Source organism: Schistocerca gregaria, chromosome 5, assembly GCF_023897955.1.
Source record: "Schistocerca gregaria isolate iqSchGreg1 chromosome 5, iqSchGreg1.2, whole genome shotgun sequence".
Classification (NCBI taxonomy): Eukaryota; Metazoa; Arthropoda; class Insecta; order Orthoptera; family Acrididae; genus Schistocerca; species Schistocerca gregaria.
The window spans coordinates 284,271,068-284,294,511 of NC_064924.1; the positions used below are offsets into that span (position 1 = coordinate 284,271,068).

The 23,444-nt window shown below is 41.3% G+C and overlaps 1 protein-coding gene across 8 annotated transcripts in view; it reads left to right on the forward strand.

The window, feature by feature from the left end:
• The window catches only part of LOC126272424 (uncharacterized), a 35,477-nt gene extending 15,224 nt beyond the window's left edge, over nt 1-20,253 (forward strand). For 4 of the 8 annotated variants that reach the window (XM_049975268.1, XM_049975269.1, XM_049975270.1 and 1 more), the window contains 7 exons: nt 1,949-2,179; nt 5,629-5,756; nt 6,954-7,043; nt 8,137-8,229; nt 11,316-11,435; nt 12,832-12,984; nt 19,694-20,253. In XM_049975268.1, the coding sequence (XP_049831225.1) occupies nt 1,949-2,179; nt 5,629-5,756; nt 6,954-7,043; nt 8,137-8,229; nt 11,316-11,435; nt 12,832-12,984; nt 19,694-19,975 (1,097 nt within the window). In that variant the 3' untranslated portion in view covers nt 19,976-20,253. The remainder of the gene's footprint in view (nt 1-1,948; nt 2,180-5,628; nt 5,757-6,953; nt 7,044-8,136; nt 8,230-11,315; nt 11,436-12,831; nt 12,985-19,693) is intronic. The other 4 variants (XM_049975272.1, XM_049975273.1, XM_049975275.1 and 1 more) reach the window with 3 other exon arrangements.
• Nucleotides 20,254-23,444: the final 3,191 nt, after the last annotated feature.

A 23,444-nucleotide genomic window follows, 5' to 3' on the forward strand; every position in this document is an offset into this window, starting at 1 on the left:
GGTACCTACACATATTAAAACTTGTTGTTTCAGAGACTGTTAGCGGATAATGAACACGTCGTATTCCAAAAAGACGGAACTCGTCCTCGTTAGCATAAAGCGCTTCGCCATCTGAAGAAGGGACATTCAATAAGGTGGGTTCAACGATGTTCACCGAATGTTGCACCCCTCAGGTGGCCACTAAGGTCTCTCTACCTTACAGTTTTTCTTTGAGAATAGATCAGGCAATGTGTATCATATAATGAATCAATAACTATTCCGCATGTAATAACTCGTAAGATACTCTAACCACAAACCCGATGAATCATTTTTGATACCCCTGTACGTCGACGACACTAGATTGTGCTGTGGACTGACCTTCAGAAGTACTAAAGAGTACGCTAAAACCTACACCGAAGCGCCAAAGAAACTGATATAGGCATGCGCATTCAAATACGGAGATACGTAAACATGCAGAACACGGCGTTACGGCCGGCAGCACTTATATGACAAATGTCTGGCTCTGTTAGATTGGTTGCGGCTGCTACCATGGCAGATCTACAGAATTGGCGTCTGAACGTGATGCTAGAGTTGGTGCACGAGAAACAGGACACACGTCTAGGATGTAGCGATGAAGTGGGGATTCTCCCGTGCGACCATTTCACGATGTACCTCAAATATACGACAAAGCTGCGACCGGAAAAGATGATGCAAGAAAGGGCCTAACGACGACGAAAGAGAATAGAGAATCGTTCAACGTAACAGAAGTGCAACCCTTCTGCAAATGGCAGCAGATTTCTTCGCTGGGCCATCAACATGTCAGCGTGCGAATCATTCAACGAACGATCGGTACGTGGGCTTTCGGAGCCGAAGGCCCACTCCTGTTCCCTTCATGGCTGCACGACACAGCTTCATTCTCGCCGGAGATCGTCAAAACTAATGAAAGACGGTTGACTAGAAACATGTTGCCTGTTCGGACGAGTCCAGTTCCGAATTCCATCGACCGGATGTACGGGTATGGAGCCAACCTCATGAATCCATGGACCCTGCATGTCAGTAAAATACTGCTCAAGCTGGTGGAGGCTCTGTAGTGGTGTGGGGAGTAGGCAGTTCTAGTGATACGGAACCCCTGATCAGTCTAGATACGACTCACAGGTGACACCTACTTAAGCATCCTGTCCGATGACCTAACGGTTCAAATGGCTCTAAACACTACGGTACTTAACATCGGAGGTCATCACTCACCTATACATAGAAATAATTAAACCTAACCTACGAATCACACATGCATGCCCAAGGCAGGATTTTAACTTGCGACCGTAACAGCAGCGCAGATCGGGACTGAAGCACCTAAAACTGTTCAGCTACAGCTACTGGCTGTCTCACCACCTGTATCTATTAATGTCCTTTGTGCATTCCGACGGACTTGGGCAATTGGACAATGAGACACCCCACACATCCAGAATTGCTACAGTGGCTCCAGAAACTCACCTCTGTGGTTACACTTCAGCTGGTCTCTAAACTCCCCGACATTAACATTATTGAGCCTATCGGAAATGACTTGCAATGTGCTGTTCAAAAGAGATTCCCACCCCTCATACTCCTATGGATTTATGGGTAGCCCTGTAGGATTTATGGTGTCAATTGCCTCCAGCACTACTGCAGACATCAGTTTAGTCCATGCAACGTCGTGTTGCGGCACTCCTGCGTGCTCGCGGGGGTCCTACATGATACTAGCCAGGTCTACCACTAGGTTTGGCTCTTCAGTATACATTAGAATAACAAACGTAAGTGCGCATTGTTATTGTACGTTTATGAAGCGGAATGCTTGGGTTTTACAACATCCCAGCGCCAAATATTAATCGGAAGAAATTGCTGTAAGGGGATACAGAAAACGCAAGGTTAAATCAACAGTACAAAACGTGAGAATACGGGGAAAACGTACAACCTGGCAACCCTACTGTTGCAGCTTCGGTCCGGGAGGAGCAGAGGACGCCTGCGAGACGTCGCGATCCGGCGCCCACCACGCTCCAGCTGTGTCGGCGGGCGCTGCTACTGGGCCGGTGTGTGGTCGCTAGGCTGCTGCGGTGGTTCTCCGCGCGGCCGCTGGGCCAGCGAGCGCTGCAGGCCGTCAGCGACACGATGATGGCTGCTGAGCGGGCAACTGTCTGGGCTGGGTCCGCCACGGCTGGCTCTGCCGGTGAGGCTCCAGTCTTAGTCAAATCTGTGCAGAGATGTCAGCTACAGTCAGAGATGTTTCTCTTCCACGAACCAATGCGCAAGTACTCGCTTCACGATGTTCTAAAATTTCCGAGTATAATCCTGTAATAAAATAACTTACACTTTAATGTAAAGTCACCTTCAAAGTACTTCTCTCGAGCTCGTATGCAACCCTTCCAGCTGGTAGACAAATGGCTAAACAGTTTAAAAAACCACTTTATCCCATGACTCCTATGGACTCAGAAACGATGCTCTTTCAGTTTTTCGTTTCCGGTTTGAAGAAATACCAACCGGCTACTTTGATTTACGTCATACTGTTACGATTCTTGCCAAGAATTCTTTTAGTGGGGTAGTTTTGTGACTGTATTCTCATGAGACTCAATTTTCGAATCTAGCAGGTCGTTTACATCTAATATTTTCCCTCGAATCTTTCTTTCAGTGCACGGTGATTAGTTTCGCCATGTAGCATTACTTGAAATGAAATAATGGGACTAGTTGCATCTAGTTTTTGATTACGACCTATTTTTGGCGAGACCTGTTTCAAGTGGTTATCTGAAAATACTGAAAAATGGTACATTGGAAAAAGTTACATGAAAAGTAATAAACAGCTTGTAAAATTCGTCTACAGTCGTGATAAGGCTTGCTTTGTGGAAGACATTAGGTGCATCGTCACTTCAACCAGTGTATTTTATTTTGCCTGTTACGATACACGTCGTTTCTTCAGTTTCCCTTGACTCCTTCCTACAACTGGCTTATTTGCAGACGTAATCTTTCTCAAGTCCACCCTTCAAGACGTTAAAGTTCCTGCTACTTTTTAGTGTCAACGTATAAATCACGCCCAACCGGTTGCAAGTAACTGCTCGGTATACTGATCTGTTTCCACACCTCTAAGAATGTACTAACCCGTTTGAAATTTTAAGAAAACGGAAAGTTTTATTGCGAGATGGCAATGGATAAAGTTCAGAGAATATACGCTCAAACTACCCAAGAATTAAAATTAAACACGTTCCAACCTATGGCACGCATGCCCTGCCAGGAACATCAGGTGATCCTAGAAAGGCAAACGTGCCAAAGGCTGGGACGAGTGTAATTTTAATTTCTGACTATGGCGTATCTGCTCTAAACTTTGACCATTGCCTTTTCGCAATGCAACTTCCCTGTTTCTTAAAATTTCATCCTTACAGGTGGGAAAAGCAGATGTACCAAACAATTATTTGCAACCGGTTCGGTGTGTTATTCCAACGTTGAAACTTGCATACGATTGCTGAGACACAGCCGTGTTTAAAACTGTCATTTTCTTGTCAGGTGTGTTAAAAATCTTAAGCTTCATCTTCCGAATATCTGAATCTGTCGGCACTTGGGCAGAAATCTCATCGGCTGCTAGTCTTAAATATTTCGATCTTGTTCCTTTCGTCGTTTAAATTTTTAGTCATCTGCATATAAAACGCTATGCAATACGAATTTCTGTAAATCCTAAATCCCCGTTAAAAATATCCTTTTAGTGTGGATGAAATTGTCCAGAATACAGCGGAGACATACAGACAGAACATTCTTGACTCAATTAGTGCACTTCAGTATGCAGGAGGTTAGTATGGACTCATAGCCAGGTTGCACAAACTGGTAGAGCCCTTGACACCAAAGCACGGTGTAGGACAAGATGTACATGATAGCATAACTAGATTACGAAGGGTAGGTAGTGTCTCCTCATGGTGACTAGAGGCTCATTGCAGACACTTCCGCGAAAAGAAGCGACTGCTTACCCAGTCGTCTTCCAAAGTGGAACTGCTACCTTCTTCCACAGGTAGCCAGACTTACGCTTTCCTCATACCTAGCCAAAATTGAGCATATAAAAAGAAAAACACTTAAAATACAGTCATGTGATTGTAATGTCACAACATAATGAACTCCTCCGCTTCGTATTCCGATAAGAAGTCTTGTAGGACCCATTTCCTTCAATTTTCTTAAGAAATAGATTGTAACACCGAAAGAACATCCTGACGGAAAAAAGTCGCAACACAAGGGGTTGCGCAGATAAACGTTAGTTAATAGGGACGATTCTATATCAGAAACGTCTATTCAGATTTCATGCCAGTTGCTTAATATTAGCGCTAGTGGCGAATCTGAAGATGTAAATCGTGTCTGCTTTAAACAAGTTAAAACGGCCATGAGACTGTTACCTTTGAGATTAGACGAGGTGAGCTGATGGTAATCAAGGACGCCTCTAAGGCGACAGAAGCATAGATAAACACCTCACTGAATTCGAATGAGTTCACGTAATAGTGCTACTGGAAGCTGCATGTTCCTTGTGTGGTATTGTGGGAAGACTTCGTAGTAACGCAGCCCGTGTATATGACTGCTGGCAGCGATGGTCACGAGAATGTACGGTAGCAAGTAAACCGGGTTCTAGACAGCCACGTGGCATTAGAGAGGGAAGGCCACCGTCTTCGGCGTCTGGCTCTGAAGCTTCATAACGCGTTTGAAGCAGCAGTTAGCACCACAGTGACTCGCTGAACTGCTCAGATCCAGGTGCCCTATAGCACGCTATCCACTGGCTTCAAACTACCACCATTTGCGACTTCACTGGTGTCACGCGAGAGCTCATAGGGCAGGGTTGAAGTCAGTTCTCTCCTCATGAAAGCCGGTTCTGCCAATGATGGTTGTGTTAGGAGGAAGGCAGCGTAGGGCCTGTAACCAACCTGTCTGCTTGCTACACACAGGACCTACATCTGAAGTCATGGTGTGGTGTGCGATTTGGTCTGATAACAGGACCACTCCCGTGGTTATCCCACACGGGCTGGCAAAACCATATCAGCCTGGTGATCAGACGTGTTGGGCTGCCATTCATGAACAGCACTCCAGGCCATATTTTCCGACACGATAACGCTCGCCCAACTAGCGCTGCTGTAGCCCAACGAGCTCCATGAAGAGCTGACATGTTGCCTTGGTCTGCTCGATCACCAGATCTCTCTCCAATCGGGCACATACGGGACATCATCGGAGAACTCTAGCGTCATCCACAACCAGCATTAACCGTCCCCGTATCGACGAAGCGCAACAGGCATGGAATTCCTGCTTCCAATGTTACATCCGGCATCTGTAAAACACAATGCATGCACGTCTGCAGGCTGCCATTTGACCATCTGCCGGCTATACCGGTTAGTAACGTAGTACCATTTCTTATTAGCGATGGCGTTTCTCGCGTTTGCATTAACTTCTGATCTTGCAATGTTAATCACTTAAATAAGCCACATAGACAGTACTTCAGCAACTTCATTGCCCTAGATTAATCGATTTTGGTAAGATTTCCGTCATTTTAGTTTTTCAATATTGGGTTTTTCATACATCAGCTGTAGATTGTGCCCCATACTATGTGGTTAATCTACAATAAGCTTCAAGAAGAAAGTATTACACTCATTGAAATTGTTGCAGATCGTCAGCCAGTACCTTTCACGTGGTGCGCCATGATGCCTGTAGTTGTGGCGCTGATGGTCATCCAGACTGGATCTGCTCTCGCGGAAAGGTACCTCAACGTCCAGCTGCCGGGCAACAGACAACTGGTAAGGTTATAAACAACTGGTAGCCATTGCTCGTTAAACCTTCTGACCTAATGCAGATTGAATACAGTTCCAATCTTGACGCTCTTCAGTTTGACTAAAGAAATATTTCAAAAATGATTCTGAAGACAATGAATTATTAAAGGCGGTTCTGGCTTCTTAAACAGGGAAGCTGATCTCAGTTGACATCACAAAGATGAATACCTTATGAAGAGCTAACAATACTAGACAGTGACTTCACATGAGCTTACGTGGCATACGTCACCTTGATTTCTATTCGTTGCACACTTGAGCCTCAAGAGACTTTCCATTGACTAATACCTTCCACCTAAGGTAGTTACGCGTAAATTATGCATAGGGTCGTAGCACTGCTTCTAATCTTAATTCCTGCGAGTTAGTTCTAATAGATTCCGTTGTAATAATGTGAATGTGTTGTGTGCACGCAGTTAACCCAGCCACATGGGTGCTATGCACTGCAGTCACATATCCTCACCGACATGACAGTACGGAATAAAGTAATGAAAGGTAAGTCTGTTGAAGACAGTTGGCAGCAGGAGAAAAGTTTATATAAAACGTATGCATGTATATTTGTTAAATTAAGCAGGTTTTCTGGATTGTTCTGTGATTGTTATTTAAGATATAACAAACCATAGTGTATCCAGTTTCATTTCCGACATTTCGGAGGCTCGTCTCATCAGATATCAGTTCCGTTGATTCGCTCATATGAATTACTTCCGGAGAGCCAACAATGTCGAAACATTTAGAACCTTTTTAAAATGAATAATTTTTACTGTAGAATATTTTGGGTGGATTAGTAAGAAAGTAGTCCAAAATTACTCGACATGCCTGTAGTCCTATGTATCTATCGTATTTTCCTTGACACCATTGCATTAAGGACTAACAGGTTTACTATTTATCAACTTCACTAACTTAGTCAAATACTTACATTTCCTTGGATTAGATTTTCTTCCCAGAAAATATTATAGATGTACCCCCAGAGAATTATTTTCTGCACTTCACCTTCATTTCTATGTTTTATAGGTACAACAGAAATGTTATTTTTCAAATGTCACCGAACATTCCCAGTTTTACTGTAGGTCAAATCTCATCACAATCGAATCACATTCTGAAAACAAAACGTAGTATCAGATGGTCTTGACAGTGGCAAATGTTAAATGTGAATAACTCTTTCCCCCACAGGTGAGCTGGCTCCAAAGACAGCGCGTAGAGCTGGAACAACTTAAAGCTTCGGCAGCGTGCAACATACGCACCCATTGCATCGATGAAAGTGTAAGTTAATCTTTTCGCACCGTCTACAAAAAGTAAGCCTTGAAGGGTTGTTTGGAAAAACTGGTACTCGGGAGAAGTGGTACATCACTAAATCTAAAAAACCAAATAGTAAAAAAGATAAAAATTGCTCCTTTCACAATATCCTCAACAGTACAGAATTAACTGTGTATCATTACACACAGAGGACGAAATATCGTACACAGGATCATCAAAATGAAGCGTTTCATAACGAAAGACCTCGCACGTAATTCCTTCAAAGGAATTTTAAGACATATTTGGCATCAGGAGTGGAACGGTAAATGAGCAACGACGAGTACGTCGCAGCTTTCCTACACTGTGCAGCGATTTTGAGTACAACATTGTTCGCAAGCGTTCTTAGTATCTATTTCAACTTAGTTCGTACCATACATAAAGAATTGGTAATGACTGAATCTAACACCACATTTATCTAAGAAAACGATTGTGGTGTGAAACTTTCTTCAATTTTACATTTCATCTGTGAAAATGAAATTCCAAACGGCCATCTTCCTTAAGTTTAAGTGTGATACACGAAAATAATACAGGTCTATTAACAAAATGTATGACCTGAACCAAAATATTACAGGATTATTTTACTTTTGTTTCCTTCCGTATACTCACGCCTTTCATAATTGCTGTCGTCCACTATTGTAGGGGCACATCCCCAACGGAAATTAGGGCCTGAGCGTCTTCCTGCTGCTCCACCCTCCATGACAAAGCGAATTGCAGAAAGCTGATGCCGGAAGTTTTGGGTCGTCATGACATAATTTTTATTCTGAAATTAGGCAGTGGGTGGGATCGAACCTGGGACTCGAATTTCTCGTCACTAGACAAATATGCCACTAAGACGACGACCGCTCTAGCTAACACGCTCAGGGCGTCTGCCGATTTGACGAGTGTGTTTAGTATGGGTCTGGATATTCGTGAAGTAACAGTGCTGTGGTGTGCTGGGAGAAACTGCTCCTCGGCATTTTACGTACTTTCTATGGCTTATCTGGCCGGCACTAAAATGGTTAGATACGTGAACCACTGAAAGGTAATTTTCGTGTGGTACAAACGTTAATTTCTGATACAGGACCCCATGCACCGGTTGCTGAACACGTGGCCGCTCAACATTCCGTACAGGGCAGCGCAACAGCTTGGAATCATTCCGGTGAGAGTTGATAAGGTACGTAACCTAACCTTGTTATTAAACAGCCTTCCAGCTAGATGCTGCCAAAAATGTAAGCACAAATTTAAAAAATCTGTATAGATATAGCGCAAAAAAATACTTAATGGGAAAATGTAGTGAAAACCTAGGATTAACTTGCATTTTTAAATATTGATTCCACTTTTATACACAGCCCTGAATAAAGTACTCACTTCTCAGTAAGGTTGGAAAAATTTACTATACATTATAAGATGGTTTCTTTTGCTTGCATGCAAACCTAGAAATAAGCATTTAAAGATACATTACTTACAAAGAGCATTTTCTTAAAATGTAGTTGCTTCAGCTCATAGCATTTCTGATACAGTAAAAAATTGTAAAACAGAATTTGGTTCATTAATAGGTGACAAACCTAGCATTGCCCACTTAATTTACGAATTTTGTTAGAAACGGAAAAATGAATTGTATGCAATATCGAAAGTATTTCATTCCCATGTATTCGTAAAATTCCTCCAAATGAGCCGTGAACGCAAATCTATACGGACAGCTGGTTCACGTGTCTACACTAGTTTGTAAACGTCTCTATGGCAACGCCTCCACATTGCTCTGGACACTATCTCTTTCGCTCACCGTTTGCGCTTAGTAGTTAAAAGCACTAAAAAGTCCTACGAAGTATCGACTCTCACTTTGACTCGACTAAGAGTATCTTAGTAGGAATGCATAAATATAATACTGAATACATGATGCAGCAGCAGCAGCTTCTCACGGATCTGTGTCTTGATAACGTTACGTATCGTGAATTGTTAGGCAGGTTGTTCTTAATCCCACGGCGATTGTTGCCTAGCAGTAAGGGATACGTGTAGAAATTTTGCTCGAAATCGATCCAGTGATTCAGACTCGATTTTAAAATCGTAGACACAGGCGCTCATCGTCCTGGTTTCTCTCTCTCTCTCTCTCTCTCTCTCTCTCTCTCTCTCTCTCTCTCTCTCTCTCTCTCTCTCCACGGATCAATCGGTGCGGCCAGATGTAAAATACTTCAGCGATATACTCAGTTGCACTTACACCAACTCTTCAGCACCTAAATTCTACCAGAATTACCCTTTGTGAAATGGTTTCGTATCATACGCAAATTTTTAGTACGGCGGGGCCACAGTCAACTTTCTGAACGTTCAAGCCAAATGTTATTCAGGCTTTCATTTGCGAGAGTGCGTAAGTGAATTTCTTACCTTAGATAAACGTACATACTTTCACATAGATGCCTTTCTGCGGTCTGTGAATAACTTCACATATTTTACCAGCACAGCACAAATCATTGCCATTAAACCACATCCTCTAATACCTCTCCAATATGATAAACAATCAAGTTCTTAAAGGGTAATTCTGCCTACTTGCTTTCCATCCACAAGGGCTTCATATCTTCTCATTGAGCAAGCAACGAAACATACCACCAAGCCCCTCTTCCATGTTGCCAGCGTATTCCAACTCTATTTCAGTGTTGCATAGTGATGTAAATCTGTGAAGGTGGCTCTAGCTGCGAGTGCACATATAATAATTTTGATACTTTACAGGCATTTCTAATGCTGCTGACAGTAAAATTTATTCGTAACAAAAATAAACTCGGTAAATAAAGAAAAACATTTTAAAAATGTCATTCCGTACTCGGTCTTGGTGTTCCGTTATTATTTTGTACTTTGACGTTGTACACTAGGGTATTACTGATTTTTCCCAACAGCTTGACTCCCGTTCTCATACTGTCGAACGTCTAGCACCTCTTCAAATTATCAAACCCGTTTGCGAGATCAAAAAACCGTATGAACGCGTCCAGAATTAGCTTCAGTCTTGCTTCCATTATAAGCTTGACGTCAGAACTGAGCCTTACTCCTTGGCCATCAGCTTACATCTGCGAAAAGCAGTCTGACCGATCCTCGGTTTTCTTTGCCGTCCTTATGCATATTTTCATCAGCAACCCGGATGCTTTACCCGTTCAGCTAATTGTGTTAAACGTAAACTGTCGCTATTTTAATTATTCTGTGGTCACCTTCACGAAAACAAAATGGTGTACCTCTGATTCTCAAGATACTACCATTTGGTACAAAATCCCTCCAATGATTGGTGAAATTGCTTACGCCATATTTAAAGGGTTTGCGGTGAGATCCTTGTAGGTAGACGACAGAAAAGGGTGGAGTATGATGGTGAAGGCCAAATGGCGCTCTGTGCACACATAAAACAGCGTTAGCAAGATACGAATTAAGTGCTGAGGTTGAATCACCTTCATGGCCATGACGAGGGCGGTGGATGCGCCATGTTGACTGGGGCACCTCAGCAGACTGCCGACGCTGTTTCCGTTACAGCCATCCATGTAAAAGCTCGAGTCTGTAAGGGGTAGCAAGCCTAGTTCGTACGGTGCTTCTTAGTAACTCACATGGACAGATATGCCACAGTGTAAATGCCAGCAGCTCTGAACATGATACATATCTCTGACCGGAATTAGGGTGTGGGTTCTGGTGTCTGACCACATACGCAATTAGGTCAGCTGCCTTAAGTGGCAGGTGCAGTGACAGATTGACAGTGCACGAAGGATGATGTGCTTAGCTCTTGGCTAACCAGGGGCAGCCACAAATGAGACACTGGTGACCGGGTTAAACAGTCAACCCAAGCAACGGTCTCGAAGACAGTCATTTGGCAAATGGTACGCAGCATGACGTTAGTCTTCTGAGCATGACTGTTTCCCCTCGTTTCTGGCCTCACCAGTTTCATAGCATGTAAGTGAAAAAAAGTGGCTTTGAGGGCTCAAGCTCGGGTTTCCGCTGTCAGTGAGCTGAAAGGTCTTCTACAGATACGTGTGACCATGCTACGGTATCAAGAGGTTATCCCTCTGCAGCGAAGCTGAAGTACGTTACTCTCATTCGTGCAGTGCGAAGAACTAGCTTCTGCGGGGTACCATATTATTTCCAGTATTGGCTGCCTGCCTGTTAATCTTTCTCCGGTTCTCGCTGGAGAAAGCTTTGATTAAAATTTTGCATTTTCCCACATTATTTCACACTTGGCGTAGCTTCTAGAGAGAAAATGAAATGCTGGAGAGTAAGGTTTTTGCATGTATGTTCCAGCAACCATCAGATACTGAATCTACAAGTATACCTCCTCTGGAAGTTGTTGCGAGTTCCTCCGCATCAGATTCGTCGACCCTGACTGAAGATCAGGAAAACACAGCACCCAGCTCCAGAGAGGTTAGTACCGAATTTTGTTGGCAGGATAACCATTTCTGGAATTTATTGCTTAATTAGAAATTTGTATCAGTAAATCACTCGCATTTAAAACTCACATGGAAAATACTCCTATTCCAGTTATGCTGTAATATTTCGGGCAGAAATTTTAAAACGTCTCCTTCAAATCTTGAAATTTGTTAAGACTTAAGCATGAGGCCGCTGATGTATTAACCTTCATACATTCATCTGGCTTATTCAGAGAAGTAAAACACATTATAGGTAATTATCTTGGCTCCATTAGTCAGACAAGGACGTCTGCAGGGAGTGTTCTTCAAGAACGCTTCATATTTTCTGAACTCCCAGGCAATGTTTCTGAAGACTGAGGAACTACTGCGAAGCTCGTCTCGTTTGTCCATTGTGGCGGATAGCATCATGCATCCAGGATGTTCATAATCATTCTTTAAAATTGCAGTTAATTTGTGCTTCGTCCCGGTAACTTCACTTAAGTGGCCAAGAAATCGGTTATTCCAGTACGTGACGCCTCCAATTAAGATAAACCTTGTCACTTCTCAGAAATCCAGTGTACAGAAGGGTTTTAAATTTAAATGGCACAAAGAGATCCTACAGTAGGCGGTGAGTTGGTTAATAAGTAAGCTGTTAGGTCGGGATTTAGTCTCCGCTACTGTAAATCAGCAGTCATAATGCTTGCCTCTGTTCATAATTTCAATAAACTAGTCCTTTGTTGACCTGAGATCGGGAACGTACCTATCACAGTTGGTTTTGAAACCATCAGTGTGAGCAGGGGTGTCAGACCTCACATCAGAAGTAAATTGATCACTGTCCCGAAACTCCTGCAATAAAGTAACTGGTTAGAGGAAAATGTAGAATGTTGGTTAGAGGTAGCCTTCTTCTGAGTATTAAGGTATGCTTGCATTAGTGGAGAAGGCTCCTTAGCAACAGAGGCGTCCATTTAGTTTAATAATAGAATTTTCATGCAAACGCTTAGCTCACCATTCGAGCTGGTAAGCTGCAAGTATGTCTTCGGATAATAAACCAGTGTAGTACACATACAGAAGCGAACCGGCTGTGGTTCTTTAATCTAAAAATAATTTAGAGCATTTAGTTCCTACGTTGCAAATGGATTCGTAATGCGAAATATAAATCCGGACACGGAGTGGTTGTAAAAGCGGTCAGAACAAAATACAGAAGCTAGGTATCAATCAGAACAATAGCCCAGACAAGGTCACGTCAACAAGTCACAGAACCACTTCAGCGTACCAGTACCCGTAACAACACTTTGAATTAGTAGCAAGTTTAGTTCCGTCTGTCGGCTTATCCTCACACGACACGGGTTATTGAAACAGTAACCATACAAATAAAACGTCGAGCAAACAAGCGTTCCGCCTTCTTTCTACAGGTGACTCCTCCGCCAAAAGCTCTTGGGGAGAAAAGCATGTATTTCAGTCCTGAAGGCGACAGGCAAACGGAGGAAGAAACGGAGCCAGAGGAGCCGCAGAACGACAAACAGGAACGGGAAGAGGCGCAAGGCGAGAAAGCCCAAGAAGAAAAGGTAGTTTCCCCACATACATTGCATTTAAAATGTAAGATTAAGTAAAAGGTTAACCAGCACGCTTATGAAATGAAATACTGCAGTAAACGACTAAATGCATTAGTGATGACGTGACAGTGCTACATAATAAAAACGAATCTTCAACTCGGCACCAGTTGGAGCGCTATTATGAAACGTCTTGCCATACAGACTGGAATTTCCGGAACTACATTCGTTCCAAATAGCACATGTGTACAGCTTATTTCATTATTGGTACAAGTCCATTTGTTTCTTCTGAGATAGTCCTGAAGTTAAATGAGCGCTGAAAAATCTACAGTTCATATAACAGAAATATTAGTGTGTATAAATACACCTTAATATTTCTGGTATTTCAACTGTAGATCTTTCAGTGCTCATTTAACTTAAGGACGATCTCAGAATAAACAAAAATGGACTTGACCTCCACTGGAATAAGCCCTTCATGTTTTGTTGTCTTTCCTTTCTCAGACGTTATGTCTGGTTAAAATTGGAAAGTGGCGCGGACCTTCGTCAAGCGTGACTTCCTTTTAACTGCACAGTATATGTTACATTGCATTTAGGAACTTTCGGCTAATTGTACATGTATCAATAATTACCGATTTCTGTAGTTGTACGTACTATGTTTGGATATAGCTGTATTGCGTTGATGTACTGATGGATATTGTGTGGTATGACTCCTGTAGTTAATAGTATAATTGGTATTGGGTATGGATATTTCGATTAGTTGTGTTAATTTCTTCTTTTTATTGGTGAGTATGTCAGATACAAAATATACAGGAACACAACCATTTTAACAGATAAAAACACCATCAACCTTTCATTCTCAAGTACATTTTGTGGTACATACTTGTGTGGGAACGTGTTTTATAAATTAATGTTGTAAGGCAAGCTGTTGATGTAGTTTTTGCTACACTGTCATGTCTTCTGGGTATTCTGTATTTGCTAGTATTGTACATCCACTTGTAATCTACTGTTTACTGATTTCTGTTTGCTGTTTGCACAGTCTGCATTTATCTGTTGTGGTATTGGGATCTTCAATATGATTCCTCTAATATCTGGTGTTCATTGTTTAATACTGTATTGCAACCATGAATCTTTCCATCTCACTGTATATATTGCTTTTTCTTAGCCATGTGTTGAATGCGTCTTGATCCATGTGTGGCTTCATTAGGTGATATGGGTGCTTGCCATGTAGTGTTTCCTTTTTAAATTTACTTTCTTCGTGTCTGTTATTTGATCTAAAAGGTTGTAGAAGTGGTTATGAAATTGCAGTGGTGTAGCTGATCTATTTGCATGAGTGATTGCTTTGTGTATTTTGCTAGTTTCTGCTGGTTCTATAAAGAATTTCCTTACATTGTCTACCTGTCCATAATGTAGGTATGTTATGTCGATAAATCCCCTGACTCCTTCCTTTGTGCTTAATGTGAATCTTTATTGCTGAATGTATGTGATGTAGTTTATATTTGTGGCATTGTGACAGTGTACGTGTATTGAATGCTTATAGGTCAGTTACTTTCACTACTCCAAATGAGTAGGTCAATATTGGTATACCATAAGTATTTATAGATTTTGTCTTCCTTGCTGTCAATTGTTTTCACTATTTTGGTTGTTCTTTGTCTATATTTTTCTTTTAGTTCTTCTTTAATATTTGTATTATCTACTACTATTTCTTGTCTCTAGCCTAGATATTTATAGCCATGTTTTTACCATACCTTCTATGGAGCTGCTGGTTACCCAATATGTAATCTTGTTTAGTGTGTTCTCCCTAGACTACGCTATTGTTAGACTTCTCTTTTCCAAAAGCTATTTTTAAATCATTTCTGACTGTTATCTTTAGTAATTGGTTGAGCTGTAGATTTGTTGCTACCAGTAGTTTTAGATCATCCATGTATAGCAAATGTGTGATTTTGTGTGGGTATGTCCCAGTAATATTAAATCCATAATTTGTATGGTTCAGCATTTTGAATAGTGGGTTCACAGCAAGACAGAACCAGAAAGGACTTAATAAGTCTCCTTTGTATATTCCACGTTTAATCTGTATTGTATGTGATGTCATATTGTTCGAATTTGTTTGGACAGTAAGTGTGGTTTTCTTTACCATGTTTACTGTCAATTTAGGATCTAGTTGGTATATGTCCAATATCTGAAGTAACCATCAGTAGGGTACACCATCAGTAATCAAAGTATGGGTACTGTAGCTACCTTCTAGTTTTAGCTTGATATGTCATCTCTGTATTATTAGTTGCTCTTTACATCCTCGTGCTGCTTTGCAACAGCCTTTTTGTTCTTCATTTATAATCTTGTTCTGTGTTGTATGTGTCATTCCTGTGTGACGACTGAAGTTACAATTTTGTATATTGATGGTAGGCATGTTACAGAGCAATATTTTGCTGTTTGCTTGATGTTTAGGTTTCATATAAGTTAATCCATGTGTAAGTGTGTCAGGGAATGTGTATGGGTCTGCAATGTAACTGTTAAATAATTTAGATGTGAATGTGTTGAGGTGAACTTCTTCAGCCAGAAATTTGCTATTTCATTTTTTCCAGAGGCTTTCGAATTGTTCGTTGAATTACTTGCGTAACTTCATATTAAAAATTTCACTTCAGGCATTGGTGGTATCATATTGTCAGTTTGTGCTTGTATCCACCGTGTGTCTGTTAAGTTGTACTGGTTTTGACCATATGTTGCTCCAGAAGTGTTCCATGTCTTATGTTTAGTGGATTGTCTATTTTAATGTGTTATCTATTGTCTGATAAAATTGCTTTTGGTTTGTGTTGAATGTTAGGTTTTCTTTCCTTCCATTTTCACTTTTTGTATCTTCCAAGTCGTTTGGCCAAAGTTTGCAATTCATCTGATTGCTCTATAGCTTCTTGCTGTGAGGTATAACCTAACCTTCTCCGTTTGTCTGATTCCATTCCTTACAAATTGTGTAAGCTGTCCGATGTCTTTTCAAAGCTTTCCTATTCTGATCTGTATCCTGTGTTGCCATGCTGGTTTTGTGGGTTTCTTCTGTGTTGATTATCATCTCTGCCTAGTGTGTATATTTAGTGTAGTGAGTGCTCCTACATAAACCAGTAGTTCTAACTCTTCCATAGTTGTATTTCATATATTCTGTTGTGTATGATTGTGTTGTTAGTTATTGTTTAACTCATGGATTATTTGGTCTATGGAAGAATGGTCTGTCTGTATTTGTCTTCCTATTCTATATATGTGGAATGAATTTTTTTTTTCTTCTATATCTAACATGTCAGTCACTTCACGTTCCTTTTCTGCTTTCTAAAGACTTCCTTCTCATCTAATAGATGCGTGTTCTTTGTCTGCTCAGGGATGTCGATTACTGTATTTTCTTCTGATGGCAAGTTATTTTGTTCCAGTATTTGTTGTACTCGGTTGATTTCTGATTCTGACTGGGGTATCCTGTTTTTATTATTACACGGATCTGATCGGCTAGTCGTTATGTTAAAATTTATAATTCGGGGTATCTGGTAATGTTGTGTATACTTAAAATCTGTATCCATTTGTGTTGGTTCCCAAGTTGGTTGCTTGGTAATAACGGAACATGTCGGTTAACTTCATCTATCTCACCCTCTGTTTTCCTTAGTGTTTTCAGGAATCATATCCTGCGAAACACATCTATTTGGATTTAAATCATTTGCCGTGTGGCTACCGGTGTCGTTAAGATTGTGGACGGGCATAGGATTAAGGCGTCGTACCGACCATGACAGCACTTGTCAGAGGCTTCATTAGTTCTGTCCTGAACCAACTAATCACACTAAAAGGGGGTAAGCCCTACTAGCGGTTTGTTTCCGTCGCTTCTTACGACTGGCAGAACATACGGGAGGCCTATTCTTTTCCCGGTCCTCCACGGGGATTACTATAATTACGAGGTGGTGTTAAACGGTCACTTCTCTCCCACACTCGATGCTCATTCGTCGCAAGCAATTCCGAATAGCACGTATCTGGCAGTGTTATCTTGTTCATACTTTCACCACACATGACCAGCTTATTTGTCTTTCTTCATGTGACCCAGTTTCACGGGAAACTGGCACAGTCTTTGGCTTTCGCACTTGGACAGGTACATTCCAGAAAGTATCTTCGCATCCCGTCTCAGGAATAGAAGAATCGAAACTCCTTCGTACATTTAGTGCTGCTCGGCTTCAATGTACTGAAATGAGCTAATCAACAGCTGTCAAGAGACTAAGCACTACACTATCGCGTCGACAACATCGCATTTCATACTAACTGCGGCAGACTAGCTATCTAAATTCATTAGGCCTACCGCAACCAAGCACTAGTAGCATCATCCTCGGCAAGAAACCCCACAAACAGGATTGCCATACTCCGTTCTGTGCATTCAGTTTAAGCACCATTCTTACTACTGTCTATGGACGATAGCATTGTGTGATGCGCGCCATGTTCAATCGAAATGATTATGATCTTAAAGTGCACTATTTACGAGGCTGTAATAAAGGTAGGAAACATGCAGTAAAATACTTCGGCGAACGAGGTCAGATCTACATATCCTCCAATGTTTTTAAGAAGGGCTTACCTGAAGCACATAAATTGTAGCTCCTGCTAGTGAAGCTTAAAAATCTCCGCCCTGGAAACGAAACCATTTTTACTCACAAGTGCTTTTGAGTGAATGTTAAAGATAAGATTCTAGAACAGCTAAGATACAATACATACAGTCGATATACATCCAGAGGTTTATCTATGAAAGTTTACCATTCGCGTGAGCTAGGAAGTGTCCGTAGGATAGCTCTAGAGCGCCAAAGAATATCTGTGAATGTTGATTGTTTCTTATTCTTTTTCAAAACATTATCTGCTACCAAGATTCCTTTCTGTTTCTTCTTACATTACTTTCTTCTCAGTCTATTTGATACGTCATGCAATGTTAGTACAGAGGAATTTGTTTTTCTATTTTTGAAATTTGGCTGTTGGGCTTGGGGCTTGTATTGGGTGTAAGGACTAGATTCATTTTCATTTTTGCGTCCAAAAGGTAGCGGCGTTACAACCTTCATATAAGACGCATTAAATTGCGACCTAATACGTAGCATTATGAGATAGGTACCAAAGAGATACAAATTTTATTTCCTTAGAGCATCCTGACGTAAAGACATAGCAAAATTATTTTTCGCTCTTGGATCAAGAGTGGCGCATTTAGAAAAAATTAATTAGAACGTCATGCAACGTGCAGGAAAATGCGTCAGATCCAGTGAAATTGGTTATCCAAGTATTAACTGTAAATGCACTATTTTGGGCCTGCCTCTAAAATGGCAGTCAATTACACGACTGCGCGGAATTACAGCTCCTTGAAGAGCTGGTACGAGTTTTTGTGGACATTGAAAATAATTACCAAGTCAAAAGTTCTGATGCGTGGATTATTTCTTTGATGCCCATCTAGCGATGTTAAAGGCAAAAATTGGCGTGTGCAGATTTTTAAAAAACAAGCGAATGATAATATACTGACCCTGTTGAGAAGTATCTCCGTACATAAGGGACAATTGCATTCAGATTTGATGATTAAAAACAGCCACATTAATAGTACCAAGTCCCAGTTACCGGGCAAGGTGCCGCAGTGGTTAGCACACTGGACTCGTATTCAGGAGGACGGCGGTTCACTCACGTCCGGCCATTCAGTTTGTAGGTTTTCCATGGTTCCCTTAAATCGCTTCAAATACCGGGATAGTCCCGTTGAAAGGCCATCGTTCCCCAATCCGATGGGACAGATGGGCTCGCTATTTGGTCTCTCTAACCCGCCTCCGCCTCCTCATTCTCCGAATCAGCCAAGTGTCGATTACGTGACTGCAGTCGAAATTTTGTACCGCATTCCATATTAACGAACAAATGACACTACCATTGTCAAATCTTACTTAACTTCAGCCAAGATACGCTGTATCGATCATACGGAAATCGTGTCTAACATAAACGGTTGTAGATAGAAAGATGCTTAGCTTAGCCTAGCTTTAGCTGTTGAGCTTAAAAGAATTGCTTTTACATTAAGAAGTACCTGCACCCTTCAGCTCGACAAGAGCGTTTGACCAGTTTATGTGAAACACAAACGCTCGTCACTGATTTTCTGCTATTTTATGCCCACGGTTCACTGTAAATTTCAGACGAATTGAACATAGCTGCTAAGCTTCAGTGACGGTGTCAGAATTATATTTGAACAAATAAGCCCTCGGCCGCAAATATTAAGTCAAAATGGATCAGGTTTCGACGCTACTATGAGCGTCGTTTTCAGAATTCGACTAACTCTTCTAAAACGACGCTAACAGTAGCGTCGAAACCGGGTCAATTTTGACTTAATATTTGTGACAGAGGGCTTATTTGTTCTAAAATAATTAAAAAAACAGCTTGATCACGTTCAGCGTGTCAGAATGAATGGTACTCGACAACGCTCGAGCTATTTGGCCATTTGAAGGACGATTAGAACTTAATCTCCACACACATTTCGAAGCTCGGGAGCGTACTCAGTAACGGGAGCTATAAGGCTTCCGGTCGCTGTTGCTTGAAGAACCTAAAAAACTGCTGTAAGTTGTATGTAAAATCCTTCATCTCTCCAGGAACGAAGTAACGCTACTCCGGAAGAGCTACGTTCCAACCAGATTGTAGTTTAACACGTAAAGTCAATACGCGTATACACCCAAGCTGGGAGACATTAAGCTACACGATTTAAAACTGTTCTTAGGCAGAACTGCCGACGATAACAGCGGAGGAAGCAGAAGGGGCAGCGAGGACCGTGGTGCAGCCACAGCCACCCGCCTCTGTCCTGTCAGCTGAGGAGGCGGAGAGGGCAGCCATGGACGTGGTGTCTCCACTTCCGCCACCACAACCAGCGGTCCCAGCTGTGTCCTCAGAGCAGCTACTGGCTGCCGAGGGCGCCTCTTGCTCTGAACCTGGCACCAGCACGCGAGAGCTGAAGGCGAGCTCCAAAGCCCTCAAGTCGGCGTTCTTCCGCAATTTGTTCTGAGCAGTTACGTTGAATATCTCGGTACACAACTATGCTAGTCTCATTAAGCACAAAAATGTATTGGCTTTCGACTTATTATCCAACGCAAATTTTAAAATGTATGTAAATGTATTTTAATATAAGAATAACAATGAAATTAGTATTTTACGAAAGCTTGATTTCGTATCTGGTAAAGGTTAAGAAAAAGTTTCAAAATTTATTGTAAAAGTATGCTTGTCATGAATAGCAACTTTCACTGTTCAAATTGGTAATCCATTAATAAAACCAATAAACTACCAGCATCAAATCTTGTTGCTAAATCATTCTACCCCATCTCTTCGTGCCTGAACTATGCTGCTCATGTATGATACAGATCGACGTGATCAGTCTTCAACCTTCAAACTATTCATTTAGTACCTCCATGCAGCAAGGTTACAGTATGACATGTTAAGCTAGAATTTCATACCTTAATGTCTCCTCCAAGACAAACTTAGATACTTCATTAAAATGAAACAAGAGTTTAAGCTGATAAAGAAATTGATGTAATGCATGCCAACAGCAGTACTGAGAGGCAAGTGAGAATTTCAAACGTCTAATTTTTAAAAATTAGAAAAAAGTTGATAAATTACTTCATACCTCACATAGCAAGTAACTTCAGCTAATAAAACACTCAATTACTAAAATGTTCGTAAACCGTAAATATTTTACTAGATAGTAGACTAGATCGAATAAGACACTCCATAAAGCAGCTGTGTAATTTTTGATTACGGATATTTAGCTTGATCCAGATACATAGGTCACGCAAAGGCAACTTCAAAGTTGGTAGTCATAAATTTCTCCTGAATTCCGTACACTTTCTTATTAAAACATCTCCTACAGCCCTTAAAAGCTTTTCGGGGCTTTTTCTTACGGGGCAGCACACTTCATAATCCGATCAGTTTTTCCTACTGTAGATTTGATTCCATTTATCACAGAAGTAAAATCTAACGCGGTTTGTAAAAAAGTGATCATCTCTTTCGCTCCGTGTTTAAGGAAACATACGTCTTAAATGGCGTCAGCTGAGTAGAATGTACACGGGCCCCGTCAGTCCGAAAGAATTTACCTTTCGTGTAGCCAAAAGAACCTTTGCCAATAATGCTGGAAGCTCGTTTTAGGAAAGTTTCTGTTGTGGGACCCTATTAGAGATGCGACAACAAAATAGTACCACAAACGTACAGTCCATCATACACCGCACGCTTACAAAAGTTTTCCTCAAAAATATCGCTCCGCAGGCGTGTGGGTTTTCCTCGTACCACCGTGAGTTAACATTACTAACGGCATGAATGAATGGTTCATCAGTATACGGTATTTAAAATATTGATTTGCAGTTGACAGACAACTCATTGTCTGGTTTCCTCTTCTTGGGGACACAAGTTACGCAAGGAAGGAAATCCGCCTTGAGACTATAGTACACAAAATGACAAAACAAAGGACATGACACCCCAGAGGAAAATGACACTGACCCAAGCAACAAAATCCTGTGATTCATCGGTAACGTAACTGGTGACACTCCACCACAACAAACACAGAACTACTTCATTGGTCTCTCTGTGGAAACATTGGCGCGTTTCAGTACCTTCTTACTATGGCTTTTCACCCTGCCTATTCATAAAAATTTACTAAAGTAATACCACCTACATTAACTTACCACACCCATGGGGGAAAATTGGTACAGCAGTTGGACCAAATTATTATACTCTGACGCTACGACTGAGTAAATTGGAAATTTGTGCTAAATTCTATCGGAGCAGACTGGTGAGGTCATCGGTCCCTACGCTTATAGACTACTTAGAAAGACACAACCAAAACCACACGCTCCCGAGGGAGAACTCAAACCTTTGACGTGGGAAGGCCGCCTAGACCGCGTGGCTAGCGACTGAGTAACTCTCGACAATGTCCATTCTAATACATTCCCTTCTTGGAAGGGGAGGCGGCCAATTTCGAAATTGAGATTCGATTCATACTGCGAATAATAAAAACTCGTGGGCAGAGGTTTGATGTGGCAAAGCACCAAGATGCACTTCTCAGCCGTTCTCGAGAAATCGACAGTTAAAAGAAACCGTTGCGGTGAAATACTGTACGATTAATTTTCTTAGTCGTGGCGCAGCGGTAAGCGCTGGAGTTTGTGATCCGAAGGTCGTCGGATCGAATCTCACGCCTTGAACCTTTTTGTATTTCTAGTATGTTTGTCGTGGAAACATAATACTTCATATAAAACACAATATCACAAACAATATTCAAGAGGATACTATTTATTGAAAAGTTCAGTATACACTCGCACAAAATTAACAATTACTAATAAGTAGCTGGAGTATCGCACCAACCAGAGTGATACTTATCATAGAAACATGGAAAGCAGAAACCAGCACGACATCGAGCACATCTGATAAACGATGCGTTTTTACAAGAACAATTAGTTTAAAAATTATGTTGGGAAACACACCTGACTGACATTCTGAAAAAGTGTTCTACCGTTCGTCAGGTTTGATGCATACCACGCGTATCGGATCATATCGGAAAAAATCGGAAAAGACAATTGGTGGTGGACGATGGCTTGGATTATTATGCAATCGTCTCTGAAGTTGTCACGGTTTCGCTCGATCAAAGATTCTATTCTAATTCGAACGTTTGACTTACACTATACGTATTCGTTTCGGAATATCGTTTCTACGTCTTCCGTTAACTATACGTGGTAAAGATTATGAAGACAATAACATTTGTGAAATAAAACTTTGTTTGCGGAAAACATGCTGTTTGAAGTCGCCAGTTTTTCCACGACAAACGACTTTCAACAACATATATGCATAATTGTTGCAACTGGTTGCCGGGAATTCTAAGTATGTGTACATTTGAATTACAAAAAACAAATACTACAAAAGAAAGGTTGCATGGCGTGGGATTCGATCCGACGACATTCAGATTTCGAACCCGAGCGCTTACCGCTGAGCCACGACGCTGTAGAAAATTATTAATCGTAGAGTATTTCACCGCAACGGTTTCTTTTAACCGTCGATTGTCTCGACAACGGCTGAGAAGTGCTTCTTGGTGCTTTGCCACATTACACCTCTGGCCATGAGTTTTTATTGTGCGCATTATGAATCGAATCTGAATTTCACAATTGGCGGCCTCCCCTTGTTAGTATAAGTAGTTAAAATTTCAAATTAAATAATAGGGTAGTTCAAGGAACCAGATACACTCACTGTATTTCATAAATAACTCAAGGCATGCTGATAAGGCACAATGATTGAAAACTACAAAAGGTGGTAGGACTGGTCTAAGATTAATAGTGACAGCACAAGCGAATAATTAAATTTTTAGTGTTCTTTAATGTGCCCAGGTATTGAGGAAACAGTGACTAACAGCAAAAGTTACAGCACCTAAACTAAGTTCCCAGAGCCAATTGAATAAAACAAATCCGCAGATGCAAGGTGAAGATAGGAATTTTATTAAG